General features: G+C 36.4%; 1 protein-coding gene across 2 annotated transcripts in view; it reads left to right on the top strand.

Annotated features, from left to right (window-relative positions):
* The window catches only part of DOCK4 (dedicator of cytokinesis 4), a gene marked incomplete at its 5' end in the record, with an annotated part of 247,303 nt that overhangs the window by 209,422 nt on the left and 19,274 nt on the right, over window positions 1-18,607 (top strand). For both annotated transcript variants that reach the window (XM_084306308.1, XM_084306307.1), the window contains 9 exons: window positions 108-203; window positions 1,744-1,804; window positions 5,335-5,428; window positions 9,131-9,279; window positions 10,340-10,426; window positions 12,092-12,196; window positions 14,361-14,502; window positions 15,079-15,245; window positions 16,523-16,609. In XM_084306308.1, the coding sequence (XP_084162434.1) occupies window positions 108-203; window positions 1,744-1,804; window positions 5,335-5,428; window positions 9,131-9,279; window positions 10,340-10,426; window positions 12,092-12,196; window positions 14,361-14,502; window positions 15,079-15,245; window positions 16,523-16,609 (988 nt within the window). The remainder of the gene's footprint in view (window positions 1-107; window positions 204-1,743; window positions 1,805-5,334; window positions 5,429-9,130; window positions 9,280-10,339; window positions 10,427-12,091; window positions 12,197-14,360; window positions 14,503-15,078; window positions 15,246-16,522; window positions 16,610-18,607) is intronic.

Raw genomic sequence — 18,607 nt, 5'->3', positions numbered from 1 at the left:
AACTATCAAAGATGTTGCTAAGGTATTAAGGTACTGGTAAAAGCAGAATGGTTGTCATAGTGACAGTTAAAAATAAGCGAAATTGTTCTGGCTTCTTTTTTTTTCAGTCTGCTGAAGAAAATCGAGCGGGAAACATGGAGAGAAAGTGGTGTTTCGTTAATCGCTACAGTGACTCGCCTCATGGAAAGGTTACTGGATTACAGGTGGGTGATTATCACAATTTATCAGTAGGGTTGTCATCTTCAAAATATTAGGCGAAAAACTTGGTCATCTTGCACAAATGGTGACTGCACATGGATGCATCATCTGTACACGCTCAGGATCTCTGGCAGCAGCTGCTTAGTCAATCCACAAATGACACAAGCTGGCTGAAAACCAACCCAAGTACCTATCCCTCCAGTGGGATGAAAATGCAGTGACTTGCACCAGTTTCCTATCCAGAATATAGAAACTTTCAGCAGTAGGTTAGTGACTCAAGTCTACCTGAAGTCACCAAGCTTATTAATCACTTGACAGCTGTCTTACAAAATATGTAAAATTATTATCACAATGTCAATCATGCCTAGTTGTAGTGTCAGCTGGCACAGTAAGTATGTACACAAAGATATGATCTCTGATTGAGGAGCTTGCATCTGAATGTACTGCACAAAAAAAGGATAGGGAAGGAAGAGACATATCCTCCTTTGTAGATGTGGCAGACTACAAGTGATTTTCTCAGTCATTTGTGAAGTCTTTGTAAAAACTTAAGATTCAGTTTAATCCTCTTCATTGACATCAATTGTAGCACTTTCTAGAGCTTAAGAGTTTGTATTTTCCCCAGTTCCACAGGGAACCACTGTTGAGACCTGCAACTCCATTTGCTATCCTCACTGATAGTTTGAAGAGAAAGCTACTCTGTCAACAAAAAAATGAGCTCTTTTTATCTTGAAATGCTTGCTATTCCTCCTCAGGGATCAGTTGGATTACAACCTCCAGGGCTGTTAATCCAACATCTTTCAGAACAAATGTGCATGCTAGTGGTTATAAGAGCATTTGAGACAATTGTGTAGCTCATGTGTACAAGAACGTTTTAAATTTATGTAAAATTTCTTTTAGTGACTGCATGGTCATGCCTGCCTGTTATTTTTTGCACCAGTGTGGTTGTACTAACACTATGTTTCCCTGTTGGCTAATCAAAATCTCTTAAAATGGTTCCCTTTTGGTTCCAACTTTTTTTTGACTTGGGAATCAGATCCATTGCTTCACCAACACATAAATGATGCTGATTATAGAGTGCTACCGAGGAAAATTTGGTGGATCTCATAGCATTTACAGAGTTCAATGTCATTCTGCTTTTTCACAAAGCAACTAATGTCAGAAGTCTATGACCACTTTAGGTTTACACTGTCTCTGAAGAAAGCAGACTCATCTCCTCACTCACATCACCCTCTTCCTCGTGCCAACACAAGTGTTTGTGCTGCACTGTGGTGATCTGACTGAGATGGGCTAAAAGTAACACAGCAAAAGATGCTGCCAGTTTTGCTTCATGAGGCTTCTATAGGCCATAGTGCAGGACTGGGAACGAGTGCCTGAGAGCCAGAGGTGAACAGCATTGTCTTGCTGGCTTCTGCTGCCACAGTTTGAGCACAAGGTGTGAAGAAATCAAATGAATCTACAGTAGTCATGTGGCGAATGACAGATGTGCTTCACGTTAAGAGGAGAAAAAACTTCATTCCTTTTGAATTTTATTGCTTTCTGTTTCAGAGACTGCATGAAAATGGGAGAAGTGGATGGCAAAAAGATTGGCTGCACTGTTAGCCTTTTGGTTTGTATAATACTTTATCTCATCCTTTTTGATTCTAATTGAGCATTTTCTGGTATATATCCACATATTTGAATGGGAGATGGCCTGCTTCTCAATTCATTTTTAGTTGACAGAAATACTGTGTTTAGTATTGCTAATATTTTTTTCAGAATGAAATTGATACAGTAGTTTTCTCTGGCGTTATATAGTTGAGTTCTGAGGGATTCCTTGTACTGCTTTATTCAATTCTCTCCCTACTAGATAGATTCAGTCTCTCCCTGCCAGATAAATTTCACAAGAGTATTTTGCAAATATAATTGGTCTCCCAAGTTCATAGAAACAAACAAACCTTTCCTCCTTCCCAAAACCCAACAGAACTGACATGATTTCTCTAGTTTCCTTTCCTCCTCAACAGCCTGTTCAGGTTGTTTCTAGTGGATATAGCCCTTATAAGAGATATCCCTTATATCTTATGTAAGGGATATCTTCTGAAGACTGCAGGTCTATGGAAGATAGAAGAGTCAGAAATGCTGCTCCAGAGCTTCTCGTGTCATCAACCATCAATGCAAATCCATAGTATGAAAAATATTTAATTTATGTGTAGAGGATATGTTTTGCTTCTAGGCTAATTTCTACTGACAAGTTTGTTGATTTCTGTTAACCTTGGAAAGTTTCCATTCTCATGGTGATTGTTTTGGAAAGCTTTATTTTTAGCCATGGGGAGGAAAAAAAAAAAAAAAAAGAATAAGCTGACTTGTAATTCTGCATTTTTGACGTCAGTGAAACAATTTGGTATCACTCCTAAGTAGCAGTTATACATAAGAGAATAAAGGATTTCTTCAGCATGGATATAGTGCTCTCCGAATAGGGACGATGTTTACTACACAGCCATAGAGCAGCTGTCTTTCTGTCAGAATCTCTGGCATGATTTGAATTCTTTAAAGCACCTGGATTATTTTTGTTCTATCACTAAGGAGTTTTTAAATTATTATTAGTAAATCATTCATTCAAGATTTTCACAAAAAGAAAATCGAAGCATTTAAGAACCTCAAAACATCATAAAGCTTTTTAATGTGATTTTCCATGACTTGTATAGGCTAAGGCAGATTTTCTACCCTAATAAAATTCAGACAAATGTTGTTACTATTTGCCTATCAGAGAATAACTAATGTTAAATTTTGAAAAGGGAACTTTCATTACAAAAGCAGCACACCACTTAAGACATTTAGTTGTCCATATGATGGATGAACTGCTTGTCATCTCCAAAAGACGTTTCATGCAAAGTGTAATTAGATGGATGTATAAAATAAAAGGCTAGAGGAGGAAGTAACACTTCGTTTTTCATCAGCACTTTGAAGGTATTCAGACTTCCAAAGATAAGAGGACTGGTTGGCATGAAAAGAGAATATTTATGTTGTTTTGCTGTAGAGGTATGTGCTCTTCTTCTGGGAAATAGAATTGTCCAAGTCAACCAAGTTATCAAACTCACTGGAATTATGCTGCACCATGAAATATGCTGAAGGGTTCTGTATAAGTATCAGTAACTTAGATGAAAGGAAAAGGTAGGATTTTTTTTTCCTGTTCTCCTCACTCTAGATCATCAGGGTTGGGTTTCACATTAGTAATGTCTGTTCAGAATAGCTGGTGTAAGAGGGGTCTAGTGGAGTTGGTTATATGTAAAAATCACCTAATTTCACATTTGAAAATTGAACTTCTGATGAAAGAATTCAGCACAGAACCATACAAAAGCACTGAAAGAATATAGAGTAACTTTTGGTAGCATTCTGAATTTTCTCAGGCATCCTTGGTCTTCATTGTTGTTTAACATTAAATTCATATTTCAGATCCTATTCATTTAGAATTAAATATTATTAGAAAGGGGAGATTTTTCCTGTGATGCTCTACACTGGCCTATGACATGATGTCATTTAAGTAGAACATGTTCATGCTGCCTGTTTGAATGCTGTTTTCAAGATGTTTTTTCTTAGGAAAAAAAAAAGTCTGTCATAATTAAGGAAGTCTACTTTTTACTTCATGTCCATTTTCAAAAACCTTATCTATTATGTCTTCTGTCTTGAAATAGTTTGTTGGTAAAAAATAAAAATAAAAACCACCTTTGTCACTATATTGGCATGACACATCTCCTGAGCTGTGACTGGGTTGTCTTGCTGTTGTCTGCTTTACAGACCAATAGGACTATGTCAGGGCTGAGCTTCAGAAAACCAGTTGATATGTATAGTTTAGACTTGTGACAAGTACTGGAGCCCTTAGTGCACAGGGGTAAGAGCCAGCAGGTTCAGTACTGTAGTTCAGTGCCGTATTTTTTCTTTAGACCTTATTGCATGCTCTTGTGTGTTACTGACTCTGCTTTTTTCAGACAGGTAAGCATGAACATTTACGTAGATATTTTTCATTTTCTCTTCTAAGAAAAGCATCTGTTCCTGGTCTACACACTGTGGAAGGAAAAGAGAAGTCTTTGGATTATAAAGTCATATGGTAGCCTAAAAGGGGGCATATCATTACAGAGCTAGTGATGACTAGCCATTTTCTCAAGCCAGTTAAAAAATACTTTATAGTATTTTTGTTATGATACTCTCATAATGATCCTCCTACTTTTCTCTTTGATAATATCTCAAACTGAGAAAATGTCACACAGTAAGAATACTTGCCAATAAGGGAAGCATTTTGGCTACTTGCTTAGAATTCAAATAGTAGGAGACTTGAATAATAGAACACAAATTGTCAATTGCTAAGGAGAACCAGTGCAAGATTCTCGTATCCTATAAATTTTTGTTAACCAAAGCAGGTTATCCTGAACCGTAAGTGTAGCTACCAGAGAAACTGTAGCTGCATGCCCCTTAGTGAGTATGGCAACACTTGTGGACAGTGCTGTAGAGTTGTGCTCCTCTCCCTCTAACATTATGTTGCTTCCCATATTTTATCCAACAACAAATAGCAGTTATACATCCAGAAATCTCTAGCCAGAAGTCTGGTAGAAATTTTGTCCTGAATATTACTTTAGAGTGCAACTTTTTATATTTCAATCATGTAGTACAATATTTACGCGTCAGGGCTGAAGAAATCACGTTTTTCATTTGGGATTATGCTGTTTCCAGTATTGAACAGTTCTTTGTAGTGTTACCAAAGTCCTCCTGGTATTTTGCTATGACAGAATGAAGAGTAGAAATATCAAGCAGTAGATATTTTGTTAAAATATGAATACTAAAGTTAAGAGTGCTGTCAGCATTTTAAAATCAACAAAGAGCTTTCAGCAAGATGCTAAATGGTTAAATGTTACAGCTTAAGAAACACCAGCTTTCAGTTTTGTCAGGTTCTAAGATAATTTAAAAAAATCAAGAGCATGTTGACTGGTCTATTGATAATTTAATGGAAATGTCCATTGTATTGCTGAAGTTCTGTGTAATGCCTTTGTACATGTGAAACTTTTAAATATAAGATGGACTTCTATAGCATTATGTTCAGTATCTTTTGTTTGTAATTAATGTATTTATTACCTGCTGGATTTCATTACTAAATTAATTTTATTGCAGAATTTTTACAAGACAGAACTGAACAAAGAAGAGATGTATATTCGCTACATTCATAAGCTCTATGACCTACATCTGAAAGCACAAAACTTCACAGGTAACAGAGTACAAACTGGAAAAGGTATTTAGGACTAGACTGTGATTTGCAGCCTTTTGTAAACCTACAAACTGTATCTGCAGTGCAGATCATACAGGCCCAGGCAACAGCTGGGTTCAGCTGTTCCTGCTCAATTTCTTTTTTTTTCTTTTCTCAATTTTCTTGCTCAATTTCTCTCTCTCTCCCCCCCAAAAAGGCTTCTTTTCAGCTCTGCAACTCTGCTACTTGCTGAGCGGTATTGAAATAACTACTCCTGATACACACTATCAATAAATGTTATGATGGATCATTCTTTACCCAAGAGGGGTGAAGTTTAGAGGAAGCTTTTGTGAAGTGGCTTGGTAGTATCTGAGCCCCTTTCCTACCCCAACTCTCTCCCCCAAATGTTGCTGGTTAGCTCTTTGGTGCAGTGTGTTTGTACACAACTTTGTTTTGGAATCTAAACTTTTAGGTTAAAAAAAGAAAAAGGAAGAGCCATATAACTTCCTTGTGGTGAAACAGTGATGTCTTTTTGAATCTTTGCATACCACATTTGCAGTACTGTTGTCCAGTATTTCTCAGTGCCAATTTAGCAGCAGGGCAGGCCATTACCATTTAAATGAAGAAATAAAAAGATAATGTGCACGGTTGTTGTTTATACTGCAAAAGGGGTACTTCATTTGGGTGACTGCATGCTATCAAGGATAGCTGGAGTGGATAAAATCAGTGTCTCTTTAAACTAAATAGTCTTTGCCAAAATGTTCAACTGACCTTATAGTACCTCTATCCATTCCCCAGTGATTGCAATTGCAACAGCGTTTGTTCAGAATCTCTGCAGATTTTTTTTTTTCATTCTTAAAAGTAGATTAGTTGGCTGGTGGGGGCACTAGTAAACAGGCTACAGGTACCTACTGCCACCGTGGATTTCCTTATGCTTTTCTAAAATCCACAGGAAAGATCATCAGCTTGGAATTTCTACCATCCCTTTGCAGTTCGTGGGTTTAAAATCTAAACTAAATAGCAGGGTGTATTAACGAGAGGATTTTCATTTCCTCATGTGACCTGGCAGTAAGAATTTTGTTTATCAAGCAGTGTCTTTGTCCAAACTGGCTTTTCCGACAAACTATTAATTTCCTGATTTTACATAACAGATGTTAGTAACACTTCAAGCAATGCTGAATTCCCTTTGCACATTGGCTGCTAACCTGTGTCCAGTTTGCCTTCAGCATTTATTTTATTATTGTTTTGCCATCCATTCCTATCTGAAATTGCTCACAGTGTAACTCCGGGACTTTGTTATATTTCCTGTGTATCTATTATTAACACGTGTGATTTTAGCATTCTTTGCCATAGTAGATTCCATGACTAAGATTTTTCTTCTGAGGGAAACTTAAGGAAGGATTGGCTCACACCCATGGCATAGGGGAAGGGACAGTCTTTCCGCTAGAAAACAGATTTATGTAATCCATTGCCTTATCCTTGCCTTATCAATCTGCAACAACACACAAACATTTTGTAAATTGTCTGAATTCAAGTACATGGGAATAGGAAAAGAATTATTCCAGTTTGACAGCATTACTACAGGTACCATTAGTTTGGTACTGCATAGTTTTCTCACCATTTCTTCATCTAGGGATGAAGCCAGCTTGCCCTTAAAATAATTCTTCTCTTCTTTTGCAGTATAATTTATGGGACTGTTTCTAATAATTCTCTGTGAAAAAAGCCCATTTTTTTTTTCCTAATAATAAAAGATCTCCCTGTAAATCTCTCTTTACCAAGCACTCAGTTACAGCTATAAATTTAACTCTGTCGAGGCTGAAGCACATAAATGAGCTGGATCCATGTGTGTCCCTTCAGTCACCTGACAAGTGTAATGAGATGGTCTTTGTTAACATCCATCTTAGAAATGTTTAGTTTTTTTGAATCTTTCTTGTATAAATTGAATTTCCCACAATGCATATCAACCCTGTTTCTCTCTTCTTACTGTTTTGGGGCACAGCCAATAGTTACAGACTTCTTCTGCACCGAATCAGTACCAATTTGTTATACTGGCCTCTGCCACAGATAGGATGCTGGCTAGAGGGACCCTTCAGACCTTTTGTCCAGTATAGTCATTCCTATTTTAGATACCTTCTATATACATTTATGATAACTTCATACAAACAAACAACAGAAAATACTGGTATGGCTGAGAAAAATCTAAAATCTAAGGACTTACATGACAAGTTAGAAAGAAAGGATCATAGTGAGATATACTGACTTCTGTTTGCGATCTGCTATTTTGCTTTCTTTGAATTTTGAATACTTTATTATCAACTTTATGGATTTTTTTTAATTGTTATGTAAACATGCAGCATATTTTGACTACCAAATTGTAGCTTGAAACAACTAGGATAAAAGTACATTACTGGTCGAGCAATCTGAAAGCAGTGTGATACCAAAATCGAGACTGTCTGTGCAAGTTCAGCTGGTCCCCCCTGTGTATGCAATACAGCATCATTTTGCACCATACTTAGCATTTTACAACATTTGGATTCAAAGCCATAACATCTGCTGCAGTGATGTTTTTTCATCCAGGGTTTTTTAAGTTGGACATCTAAGAGGAACACTACTGTTAGAAAACAATCTCTGTATAGTTTGGTTGAAATTTTTCAGGAACTTACATGGCAGAGTCAGAAGCAGAATATAATTGTCTGGGGCAAGTTTGCCTACCCAACATATAAAACCTGCAATAAAAAAAAAAGCCTGTCAACAACTTTTTCCTGCAGCACAGAATGTCTTCAGAACATGGCCCATCTTTGTACAGAATAATGCAAAATAGTCCTCTGGCTGGAAAGTAGATTGAATGCTAATTCAGAAAACAATAATGCATATACATAGTTAGCCAAATTGAATTGTCATAACCAGTATTAATTCTGGCATTTTGTACTTGGCCAAAGTATGACTGCACTGGGGAGTTTCTCTTAGTGTTTGTTTCATTGTACTGTTTCTGAGGAATTCCTTAAAGCAAGGTTAAAAAAAAAAAAAAAAAAAAAAGAAATAATGTTTTTACCTGATAACATGATCTACTAAACATGATCTAAAGATTATTTCACAGTTCTCTGATACTGGAGAGCAATGATAAGTTTGATTCATACAAAACTGAAAAAAAAAAAGGGGGGGGGGAAATTTTGTGTGCATTTCTTTTTTTCCTATGGCAGAGTGTTAAGGCTCAGCTCTGAGGAATTTATTTCAATTATAGAAAGAGGGAAGACTACTAAGAAAACTTCTTTCTCCATTTCCCTCTCAACCCTGATCTCTTTTGGACTGTATCCATAGCCCTATCTATCTTCTTTCCTCTTTCTTGATGTTCCTCATCCTCCAGCCTGAGTTCTCTTGTTCAGACAGCAGAACCATTGAGAGCTTCTCCTTAGCAGAAGGAAAGTCTAAGGCTAAGCAGGAAATTGTTTCTTAATTTCCCTGTTTCCTTTATATCGTCAATTTCAGTAAAACTGTCCCAGAGACTCCACTTTACTTAGTGTTTGAAAATTGTCAGATGAAATTTTTACAGCTGTGGATAGTAGCCATCCAAAACTACCACTACAATTGGTTTATTACTTGAAATAAAATGGTTATCCATTAAAAAGATGCATCTCAGTAAGAATATTCACATTTCTGTTTACTTTCTCTGTCTGTTTTATTTGTCTGGTGCTCACATGTCCTGTGGTGTAATTTGTCTTCCAGAGGCTGCCTACACGCTCTTGCTGTACGATGAGCTGTTGGAGTGGTCTGATCGGCCACTGAGAGAATTTCTCAACTACCCCATGCAAACAGAGTGGCAACGTAAAGAGTGTCTTCATCTGACCATCATACAAAACTTTGATAGGGGAAAGGTAAAATAGACCTATTGTACTTAATGGATCTGGAAAAGATAGTTAATTCACTTTATGGCATTACTTCCAGTGCTGCTGCCTTTTCTCATATACAGGGGAAGTGTTTGTTATTGCCTGATTAAGCAGTTACTTAGCGACACAGTAGGTTCCTTCTAATCCTGTGTTTGTATCCTAGAAATCTCCCACACTTAAATGTGAGCATAATTTGCACTTGTGTAGCAGTTCTCTTTGTGTCAAAGCACTTTATAAAAGATGGTATAATTTCTCCCCATTTTGAAGGTGATGAAAACAAGCCATATAATGAAGGAAGCTTATGCAATTCACTCAGTGACCAAGTGAGGAATAACATTCAGGGATCTGGATTATAAGGACTATGCTTGCACCTATTAAATCATGTTATATTTTATAGAATAGCAATTGCAGAATCTCTAAAAGGGAATTTGGGAGTAGGGGAGTCACAGTTCATTGTTATCTCTGAGAAATCTTATGAATTAAGCAAGAATGATTATCCTGTAATCTAATATTTTATATATCCTTTGTGTGATGATTTGTCTCAGTGATAAACAGGCAATTCATTGCAATTTGGCATAGCTAGTATAATATCCAGGTAAACATTGTAAATGTAATCAAACCTATGCTAATTAGATTTTTTTTCAGAAAATTCAGTAATCAGTTTGTAGTTTAAATTATAAGCTACAATGAATTATTTTCCAGACTACAAAAATTAATTAGGGTATGTTCAGAAAAACACACTTTTAAAATGTGAAAATCTTACTCTGTTGCATCATATCTCAAAAGAGACAGGGATCACTCTTACAGTGACCTATATCTTGTGCAGCGATTGCTCCCTAAGACTCATAAATTAAGTAAGTCTCTAAATAGATCCTTCAAAGAATTCCTCACTATTACTCAGCAGCTATGTGTATGTCTAATGAACACTATGTTAAATTATATTCAGTTACTTGAAGTCTGACTTAGTGTAGAAAGAACGGGCTTTGCTAATAACTCATGAATCAAACAGTTGCTGTGAAATTACTGAATGTCTTGTACTTGCTTGCAGTGTTGGGAAAATGGCATTATCTTATGCAGAAAAATTGCTGAACAGTATGAGAGCTACTATGACTACAGAAACCTCAGCAAGATGAGGGTAATGTACCTGAGAACTTTTCAACAGTCACAGATCAAAAAGCTTTTTTAATTACGGATATAAAATATTACTTAAAAACCTAAGTTTGCCACTGAGTGGCCCTTCAGTTAGTTGTGAAAATATCTTTTCTTTTTTTTTTTAGCTTGTATTTGTTTTCTCTAACAAAGATAATAACAAGGAGTGTAAGCTTTTTGAAGAAAAATGGAAAAATAAGAGGTCTTGCAATGTTTGTACCTCTACAGCACCCCCTTTGTGTGTATGTCTATGCAAAAATACTGTATCTACTAATTCAGTTTCACTTATTTCGTAAGGTTTATCCAGGGAATGTTCTCTTTATGCAGTCCTTTGCTAGGAGCAGTGACACGTCTTTGGAGTTGTAATTGGAAACAGTTTGCAGCAAGCAACACGCAACTTTACAAATAGGTTTATTGTATAAAAATGTGATCTGCTTAATATCATAAAGCCAAAAGAAATCTTTTCTGACAGTCTTCCTTCTTTCTCTGTCATTTTTAGAGCTTTGTATGCTCATTCTTTCTGCTGTGGTATTTTGAAGATAATCTGGTCTTCCCTTTTCATGTCTGTTTTTGATGGATTCAATTTTATATATTAGTTTCCTTTTAAAACTTTGTGTACATGTGGTATGCTTGCTGCTGGGACTGACTTTAATCCAGAGCTGCTTAATGACATGATACAAAAATCTCAACACAGGGCTATGTAGCAATATTGCTTGTGATCTGCTTACTCCATACTTAAATATCCCAATGGCAGAATCCTGTAAGCAAAAACAGACTATCATCATGTGAATAAAATATTTATAGATGCTTAACTGCACGTAATGTGTTCTGTTTTTGATTTTGTTAATATCCTTTACTATATCTGCCACCTATGCGTTAACCCAAAAAGGAGGGGTAGGGATTTCTCATACCAATGTAATCTTAGCAGCTGCTGGTATCATATACACATCAAATATGTATCTACATTACCTAAAATTGGGATAATACTGTTTTTTTCACAGTATAAAAAAGATTATGAACTGAGAATGTTTTGCTGAAAACAGGAGAAAATCATTAGAAAAAAAGGGACTTTGACATAAAGATCACTTTTTGCCAGTGTTTTGAGTAAAATTAAAACAGTATAAAATTCAAGTAAAAATAAAATTAAAAATGTAATTGCTATTGTGAGATTCATCAAGGAACTCACATCAGACACTTAAATCATTGGAATCTGGTATGATTTGAATGCAGTCATGTGGAATATGGTTCCACAGAAATCACGCTTTGCTCTCCAAACTGACCACATTACTGCCACGTGTTTGAATAATTAGCAGATTGCTAGGCCATGTTTCAAATTGTATTTCGTGTTTCTATTACTTCAGCTTTTCATTAAAGAGCTATACATTTTGTTATTAATCTTTTACTCTTTTAATATAGGTACTTCACAGTTAAAAGCAGGGGTTTAGTTCTTGGAAGCTTTCAGGTCTCTAGGAAATATAAATATTCAATCTAATACATTCAGAGACTTGTAGTTCTTCTTGCTGTTGCTAGAGATGCAATGCAATTCCAGTGATTCAGAGCAATGTGCTAAAACACCTTGTATTTTTGACAGCTTAAGGAAAAGATATGTTTTCAAAGAACACTAATTGCATTTCTTCTCAATCTCACCCAGATGATGGAAGCATCTTTGTATGATAAAATTATGGATCAACAGCGTTTGGAGCCAGAATTTTTCAGAGTTGGATTTTATGGGAAAAAGTTTCCATTCTTCTTGAGAGTAAGTGAATAGAAAATAAACAGAATGGAGTAATTCTGGGATTTATGCTGTCATTCATAATCACTTTCCCTACCTGATAATTTGATTATAGCATATATGAGTTGTTTTACCATGAGAAATAGGGAATTTTCTGAGTTAGTTAATGAAAATCCTCATGTTTCCAGGGTTGAGAAATGATCCTGTCTAACAGAAAGACAAATGCTAGGCTTTCAGAGTCCCACATAGGCTTAAGATTCTTGTTTGTATTGCAATCCATCCACCTGTATTATTCCACAGACCACCATCTTCCTTTCATTGTAGCTTGTTCCCACTGTTCTGTTCGTTTTATTCTGATGACTGCTCAGAAGGTGGCTATCAAAAGAGAGATATCTCTTGACAGATGGACAATCAGTAATTTAGCATCTAAGTAATTACATTCCCAATCTCAATTTTTTTTTAATGAGTTAAAAATTCAACATGCTGAGTTTCATTGATTAGGAGTGTAGTAAAGCTGACAAGATACATAAAGTTACTCTCGAACATTAATCTTAGATTCTGAAGTTACTGAAGTGCCCTTGGAAATACTATTCCTGTTATTCTGTTCCCCTCTTCCACAGTCTGCAGTGGTTTAGCTGTGTTGACTGTCACCTTGGGAAGAGAACAGAATCCATCTTATTCATGGAGCCGCTGCAGTCGTAATCCAAGCTCCTCTTCCTATGGTAATTCGAATAAGCAATGAAGGAACCTCCTCTGTGTGGCGGAGGCCTAAAAGCCTATTTTTTCTTTGCCTTGGTGGCAGGGAAAGTCACAAATTCCAAATTGTAAATATAGCATGAAAGCCCCCATTAAAAGCAATGCTCAAAACTAGTCTGATGGGCACGTAATTTTTTTTATTGTCTGACAGTCATCTGTGTATATCTTATGGATAAACCAATTTGAAAATGTTAATTAGAAACGATAGAATGCTTGTGTTCCTAAAAATGTGTCGACCAATAAAGTGAAAGTACTGGAAAAAGTCTGCACAAGGATGCAGTATTTTCAGACCTGTAAGGCCTCCAATGTTAATGCATCTGCACATTAAGTATTTATGTGTTTTCCAATCCATACGTACATCGCACTCCTAAAGAACAGATTTATGCTTGCCGTACCAATGAGGAACACTCAAAACTTAACTAAATTTGATTTAATGTTTTTGTGGGAAAGTAATTTATAACTCTTTTAATTAGTCTGGCTATTTTTTTCTATAGAAGGAATAAAGAACAAAGCTTCAGAATAAAGCTCTCAAATTTTAATTTGTAGGTGCACATTAACACTATTGCATTTGGCTTTGTATAGCGTTCCCATTAAAGTCTAGTATCTCAGAATTCAATGCTTCCTCTCTCTTGTAAAGGCACAATAAGGACAAACACTGTTTCTATCTAAATCTGCTTCAAGTAAACTTTAGTAATTACTTTTTAAAATTTTCTAACATAGATTTTAAAATGAAGTTCACTTAACAGTGTTCTTTAAAAAAATAGTTAAGATATTTCCTTATTTCAAACACGTCTACGAGCAAAATCAAACCAAAAAAGATTTGTCCAGAGACAGCAAGCCCTCATCACCAACCCAGTTGGGAACTAGTTCCGGTGGGTACTTCATATCCAGACATCTCTTGTTTAATGTGGGACTCACATTATATCTATATTCATGTTGTACAGTCTCAAGAAAATAATGGTGCAGCTTCATGGTGAGCATCCAGAAATGGGGTTCCCTAGTTCCTCATGAAAATGACTTTCAGCTTATTTCATTGTCTTAACTGTCTGTTGCATTGTATTTTTGTTACATATTTTATACCATTTGATATTTTAGGTTAGCTACACACTTTAATCCAATAAGAACAATTTATCCCTTCAACTTTTTATTGAAGATTTAAGTATAATCATTTCATTTTTCCAGACTTCTGAATAAAACATTCTTTACATGGTAGAATTTCCTTCTTCTTTTAACTGCCCTGCTCTTTTCAGATTTCTTATTTTCATCCTTGCCTTCTTTCTTATTTTTTCCTTCTTAAAATGATGTAAGAATTGCCCTTAGACTGTATTTAAAATTGTGTTTGGATCTATCTAATGATACCCATTTATTTTTGCATAATTTGCTCTTTTTTTCTTTTTTTTTTTTTCTTTTTTTTTTTTCTTATTCTGCTTAGAATAAGGAATTTGTTTGCCGAGGACATGACTATGAAAGGCTGGAGGCCTTCCAGCAGCGAATGCTGAATGAGTTCCCACATGCCATTGCTATGCAACATGCTAATCAGCCAGATGAGACCATCTTTCAGGCAGAAGCACAGTGTATCCGCATAATCACAAACCCATACTCTGCAGTTGTCTTTCATGCTTTCAAAAAATGTAGGTACACCTATAGCCAATTTCAGTCACAATGTGTCACACCGAAGGAAATGGTAGGTGAGAATTCCCGTGCAATTTGTCCCAAAGGCTCTATTATGTTTGGATTTATTTTTGTGTAATTGTTGGTTTTCATTAAAAATTCATTGGTAGATAATTAAGATTCCTACTTTAACCAAAAATACTAGTATAACACTCTCAGATTTCAAGGTACAGTAGTTTATGTTCTTACAATACACCATAATGTTAGCACAACATTGTGTACTGAATATATTTAATTAAATCCCTTTATTCCCTGTGCATGTAAAACATGTATGTAACACTATTTTTTTTTTAAAAAAAAAAAAAAAAGAAACCACAGGTCATCAAAAATCTCTCAAGTTCCTCTCCCAAACTATCAATAGTCTAGAAGCATTTAATGATACAGACTTTCAAAAGAGTTTTTTATTCTGTCTTGCTTCAGGAGTCATTGTGCTTTGCTAATTTCAATGAAGCGGGATAGCCTTAACTCTTTATGTACAGACTTGCAGATCTACGCTGTGACACCAATCCCAGAAAACCAGGAAGTCCTGCAGAGAGATGGCATTCCAGATAACATCAAGAGCTTTTACAAAGTAAATCACATCTGGCGATTCCGATATGACAGGCCGTTTCACAAAGGGACCAAGGACAAAGAGAATGAATTCAAGGTAAAGTACGATGCACCGTCGTGAACTACTAAACCTAATGATTTATTTGTAATATCAACTACAGTTTTGTTATTGAACTGAGTGTGTTCTAACAAATTCTCTAGAGGATACGGCAGGTCAAGTATGACTGTTTCACTACTCATTTTAATTAAAATAATGTGATAAGTATATGGGAGATTAAATGTCTTTTTTTTCAATATGACAATGAGAGAGCAAAAAATACATGTTTGTTTTTGCATCAGTGATATAGTGAAAGCGCAACTGGAGAGAGCGGAGAAGCCTCCAGAGAAGTTGATAAGGCAGATGGGAAACTGTCACTAAGAATGGTTATCTGTGAATTACCAAAAATTATCTCTCCCCAGAGCAAGGGAAAGACAGTTTTGACTAAGCTAAAGCATAATGTTCTGTTCCTGTGACATCAAAACTAAAAACTGCATCTGAACTTACAGCTTGTCTCAGGGAAGCGCAATAGTTCCTTCCCTGATATGTAAATGACTTCTGTTCCTCCTAAGTAACATATCAACTGGAAATTCATCTTGCAATTTTTGGTGTAATTTCACTTTTGATCCACTAGAAATGCTTACATCCCCACATGGGAACATATTCTGATATTCAAACAAAGAGAATTATCCCATAATAATGCTCTTAGAAAGTTAGAGAAAAGAACTTCAAGGGTAATAAATTAGCTAAATTAAATCTGTGTTGTCCTCTAATTAAAGCTTAGGGTTTTAATTTAATTTTACGGCTTGTATATATTTTGTGTAAGAGCTATACTGTGAGTTAACCATTACTCTGACTTCAGGCAATTTGTCATTTTAAAAACCTCTTGCTCTAAGTGTTTAATAGTATTTGAGTACCACATTGGCCATGCATTTTGGAATCTCAAAATAGACTTCACAGAGGAAAGCTGGTGTAAGCTGTTCTGCTTCTGAACTCTCCCTGTTCTCGCTTGTTATCTCAGAAAGGAAATATCAAAATGCTAATTTAGTTGTGAGTGACTTTTGGAGGTGAGGGAACAATATATAATGTAAAATAGTACCTTGTTTAAGAGTGCAGAACCAGCAGAAATTACTGCATAGTAGCAAATCCTAGAAAGTAAGGAGAAAAGTGAAAGTCAGGCTTCTAGGATGGACATGTCAGTATATACTTGGAAGCTAATACTTTTTTATTTTTATGTATACTGTTTCTTAGATGGAGATATTCATGAATAAAAGTGTGAATAATTAAGAAAATTCTAGAGACAAATTAGGGGCATAAATTGATTTTTCATATTGTAGAGCCTATGGGTGGAGAGAACCACACTGATCTTGGTGCAGAGTTTACCTGGAATCTCCCGTTGGTTTGAAGTGGAAAAACGTGAAGTAGTGAGTATGAGACTGACAGCAGTATGTGTTGTGTTGGTTTACTTCCTTATCTATATGTTATTTGAAAAGTACTGTAAGATTAATTACCCATATTTAACTTCTTTTGGAAGTTTTCAAGCTAGCTACAACAAAATTATTTACAAAGTATTAAATAATTTGCATTGTCCAGTTTCTCTTGCCCTTTAATGTACTAATAAGAACCACCCTCAGGATTCATTTTAAACAGTCGAGGAAATAAGGAGTTGTGAACAGTAATGGGGAGTCAGAACACAGACAAAAGGCAACATTTAATGTTAGCAAATTTCTTTCTTAAAACTCAGCATGACATAACATTTACGACTTAGAATATCTGTAGCTTAACATATCTTCCAGTATTCTTGAAAAGCAAGCATTTTCCAAGTTCCTGTACTGTAATAAATTCCATGTGGGTATATCTCTGTGTCTGCCTGCAGCTCTGTGGAAGTTACCAGTGCTCAGCATGGGCACAGAAGCATGCCTACGCAGGACTTGCAGGAATAGGTTCTAAAGTAGCAATCTGTTACTGACACACTGTAATTTCTTTTAATTCCTTGTTTTATTTCTTAGAAAATCCTTAAATACTTCTCATATGAATTCTGAGGAGTGCTCCTAATAAAAAGATCTCTAAATAATTGGTCAGTTATCGAACCAGGGAATATAACATCTGCAACTGCTTTCCTTCCCGTCAAAGCCAGTTCTACAATAATTCCATTAAATATAGGAACACTGTTTTACAACAGATTTTCTCTAAAAATCTATTGTGTTTTTCTTTTATAATAGCAACAAAACATTATTTGTTCACTGTCCTGATACTCTTCTGTAGAAAACCAAAAATGGAAATTAGTAAAAATCAAAAAACAGTGTGTGACGCGAGAAATTTTGTTAGTTGATTCCTACTAAGTCCTTCCTAGGTTAATAAGACCCCAATCTGATTACTACATAGAAAATGAAAAATAGAAGAACCACCTCAGTTAGTTACTGTGTTACCATTATAATCACCATTTCCTACAGTTAACTCTAATAATTTTTACTAGGCGTGTAGTGGACTGTGATTTAGATCTGTGTTTGTATTTTTTGGTAAATTACAGCAACTGCAGGCCTTTATTCTTCCCATCCCTCTGCTTTTTGCTTTTCCTGCAGTTCATGCCAAGAGTAAAGCTTCCTCGTGCTCTTGAGAGGACAGGCACATTCTGTTCAGTGACTGCCTTTGACTGTAACTTGATTATCATCTTATCTCAAAGCCTGCATTCACACTCCTCAGCCATAATGTCTAGCTATTGGCTTTCCATTGGGTGTGCGAACTAGCTCACCCAAACTTAAACTCCGGTCTGTGCCCCTAAGCAAGGTGAAGCACTCTGACTGTAGTGGTTTTAATGGGGTGGGCAGCTGAGCTCTACCACAGCTGTTCTCTCACTCCCCCTCCTCAAAGGGAAACGGGGAGAAAATAAAATGAAAAGGGCTCAAGGGTTAAGATAGGACAGGCAGATTGCTCAACAATAATCATCACAGGCAAAACAGAGTCAGCATAGGGAGATTAATAAAATTTATTACCCATTACTAACAAACTAGAACAGTGAGAAACAAACAAAAATAAATAAATAAATAAATAAATAAATAAAAAGCCACAACCTTTCCCCCTGTCCACCCTCCTCTATGTCCTCTCCCCATGTGGCACAGGGGAACAGGGAATGGGGGCTGTGGTCAGTCCCTGACGCTTCATCTTTGCTGCTCCTTCCCGATCCCTCTCTGCCCCTGCTCCCTGTGGGGTCCCTCCCACGGGATGCCGTCCTTCCCAAACTGAGCCTGTGGGGGCTGCCCACAGGCAGCAGCTCTTCAAGATCTGCTCCCACATGGCTCCGTACCACGGGGTCCATCCCCCAGGCACAAACTGCTCCAGCACGGGTCTCCCATGGGCATCAGCATCCCCCAGACCCCCTGCTCCTGCGTGGGCTCCTCTCCACGGGCTGCAGCTCCGGCCCG

The sequence above is a fragment of the Netta rufina genome (genome assembly GCF_964035555.1).
Source record: "Netta rufina genome assembly, chromosome: 1".
Taxonomy (NCBI): domain Eukaryota; kingdom Metazoa; phylum Chordata; class Aves; order Anseriformes; family Anatidae; genus Netta; species Netta rufina.
The sequence above is the reverse complement of the archived record's forward strand: the minus strand, read 5'-3'. Positions and strand labels throughout refer to the sequence as shown.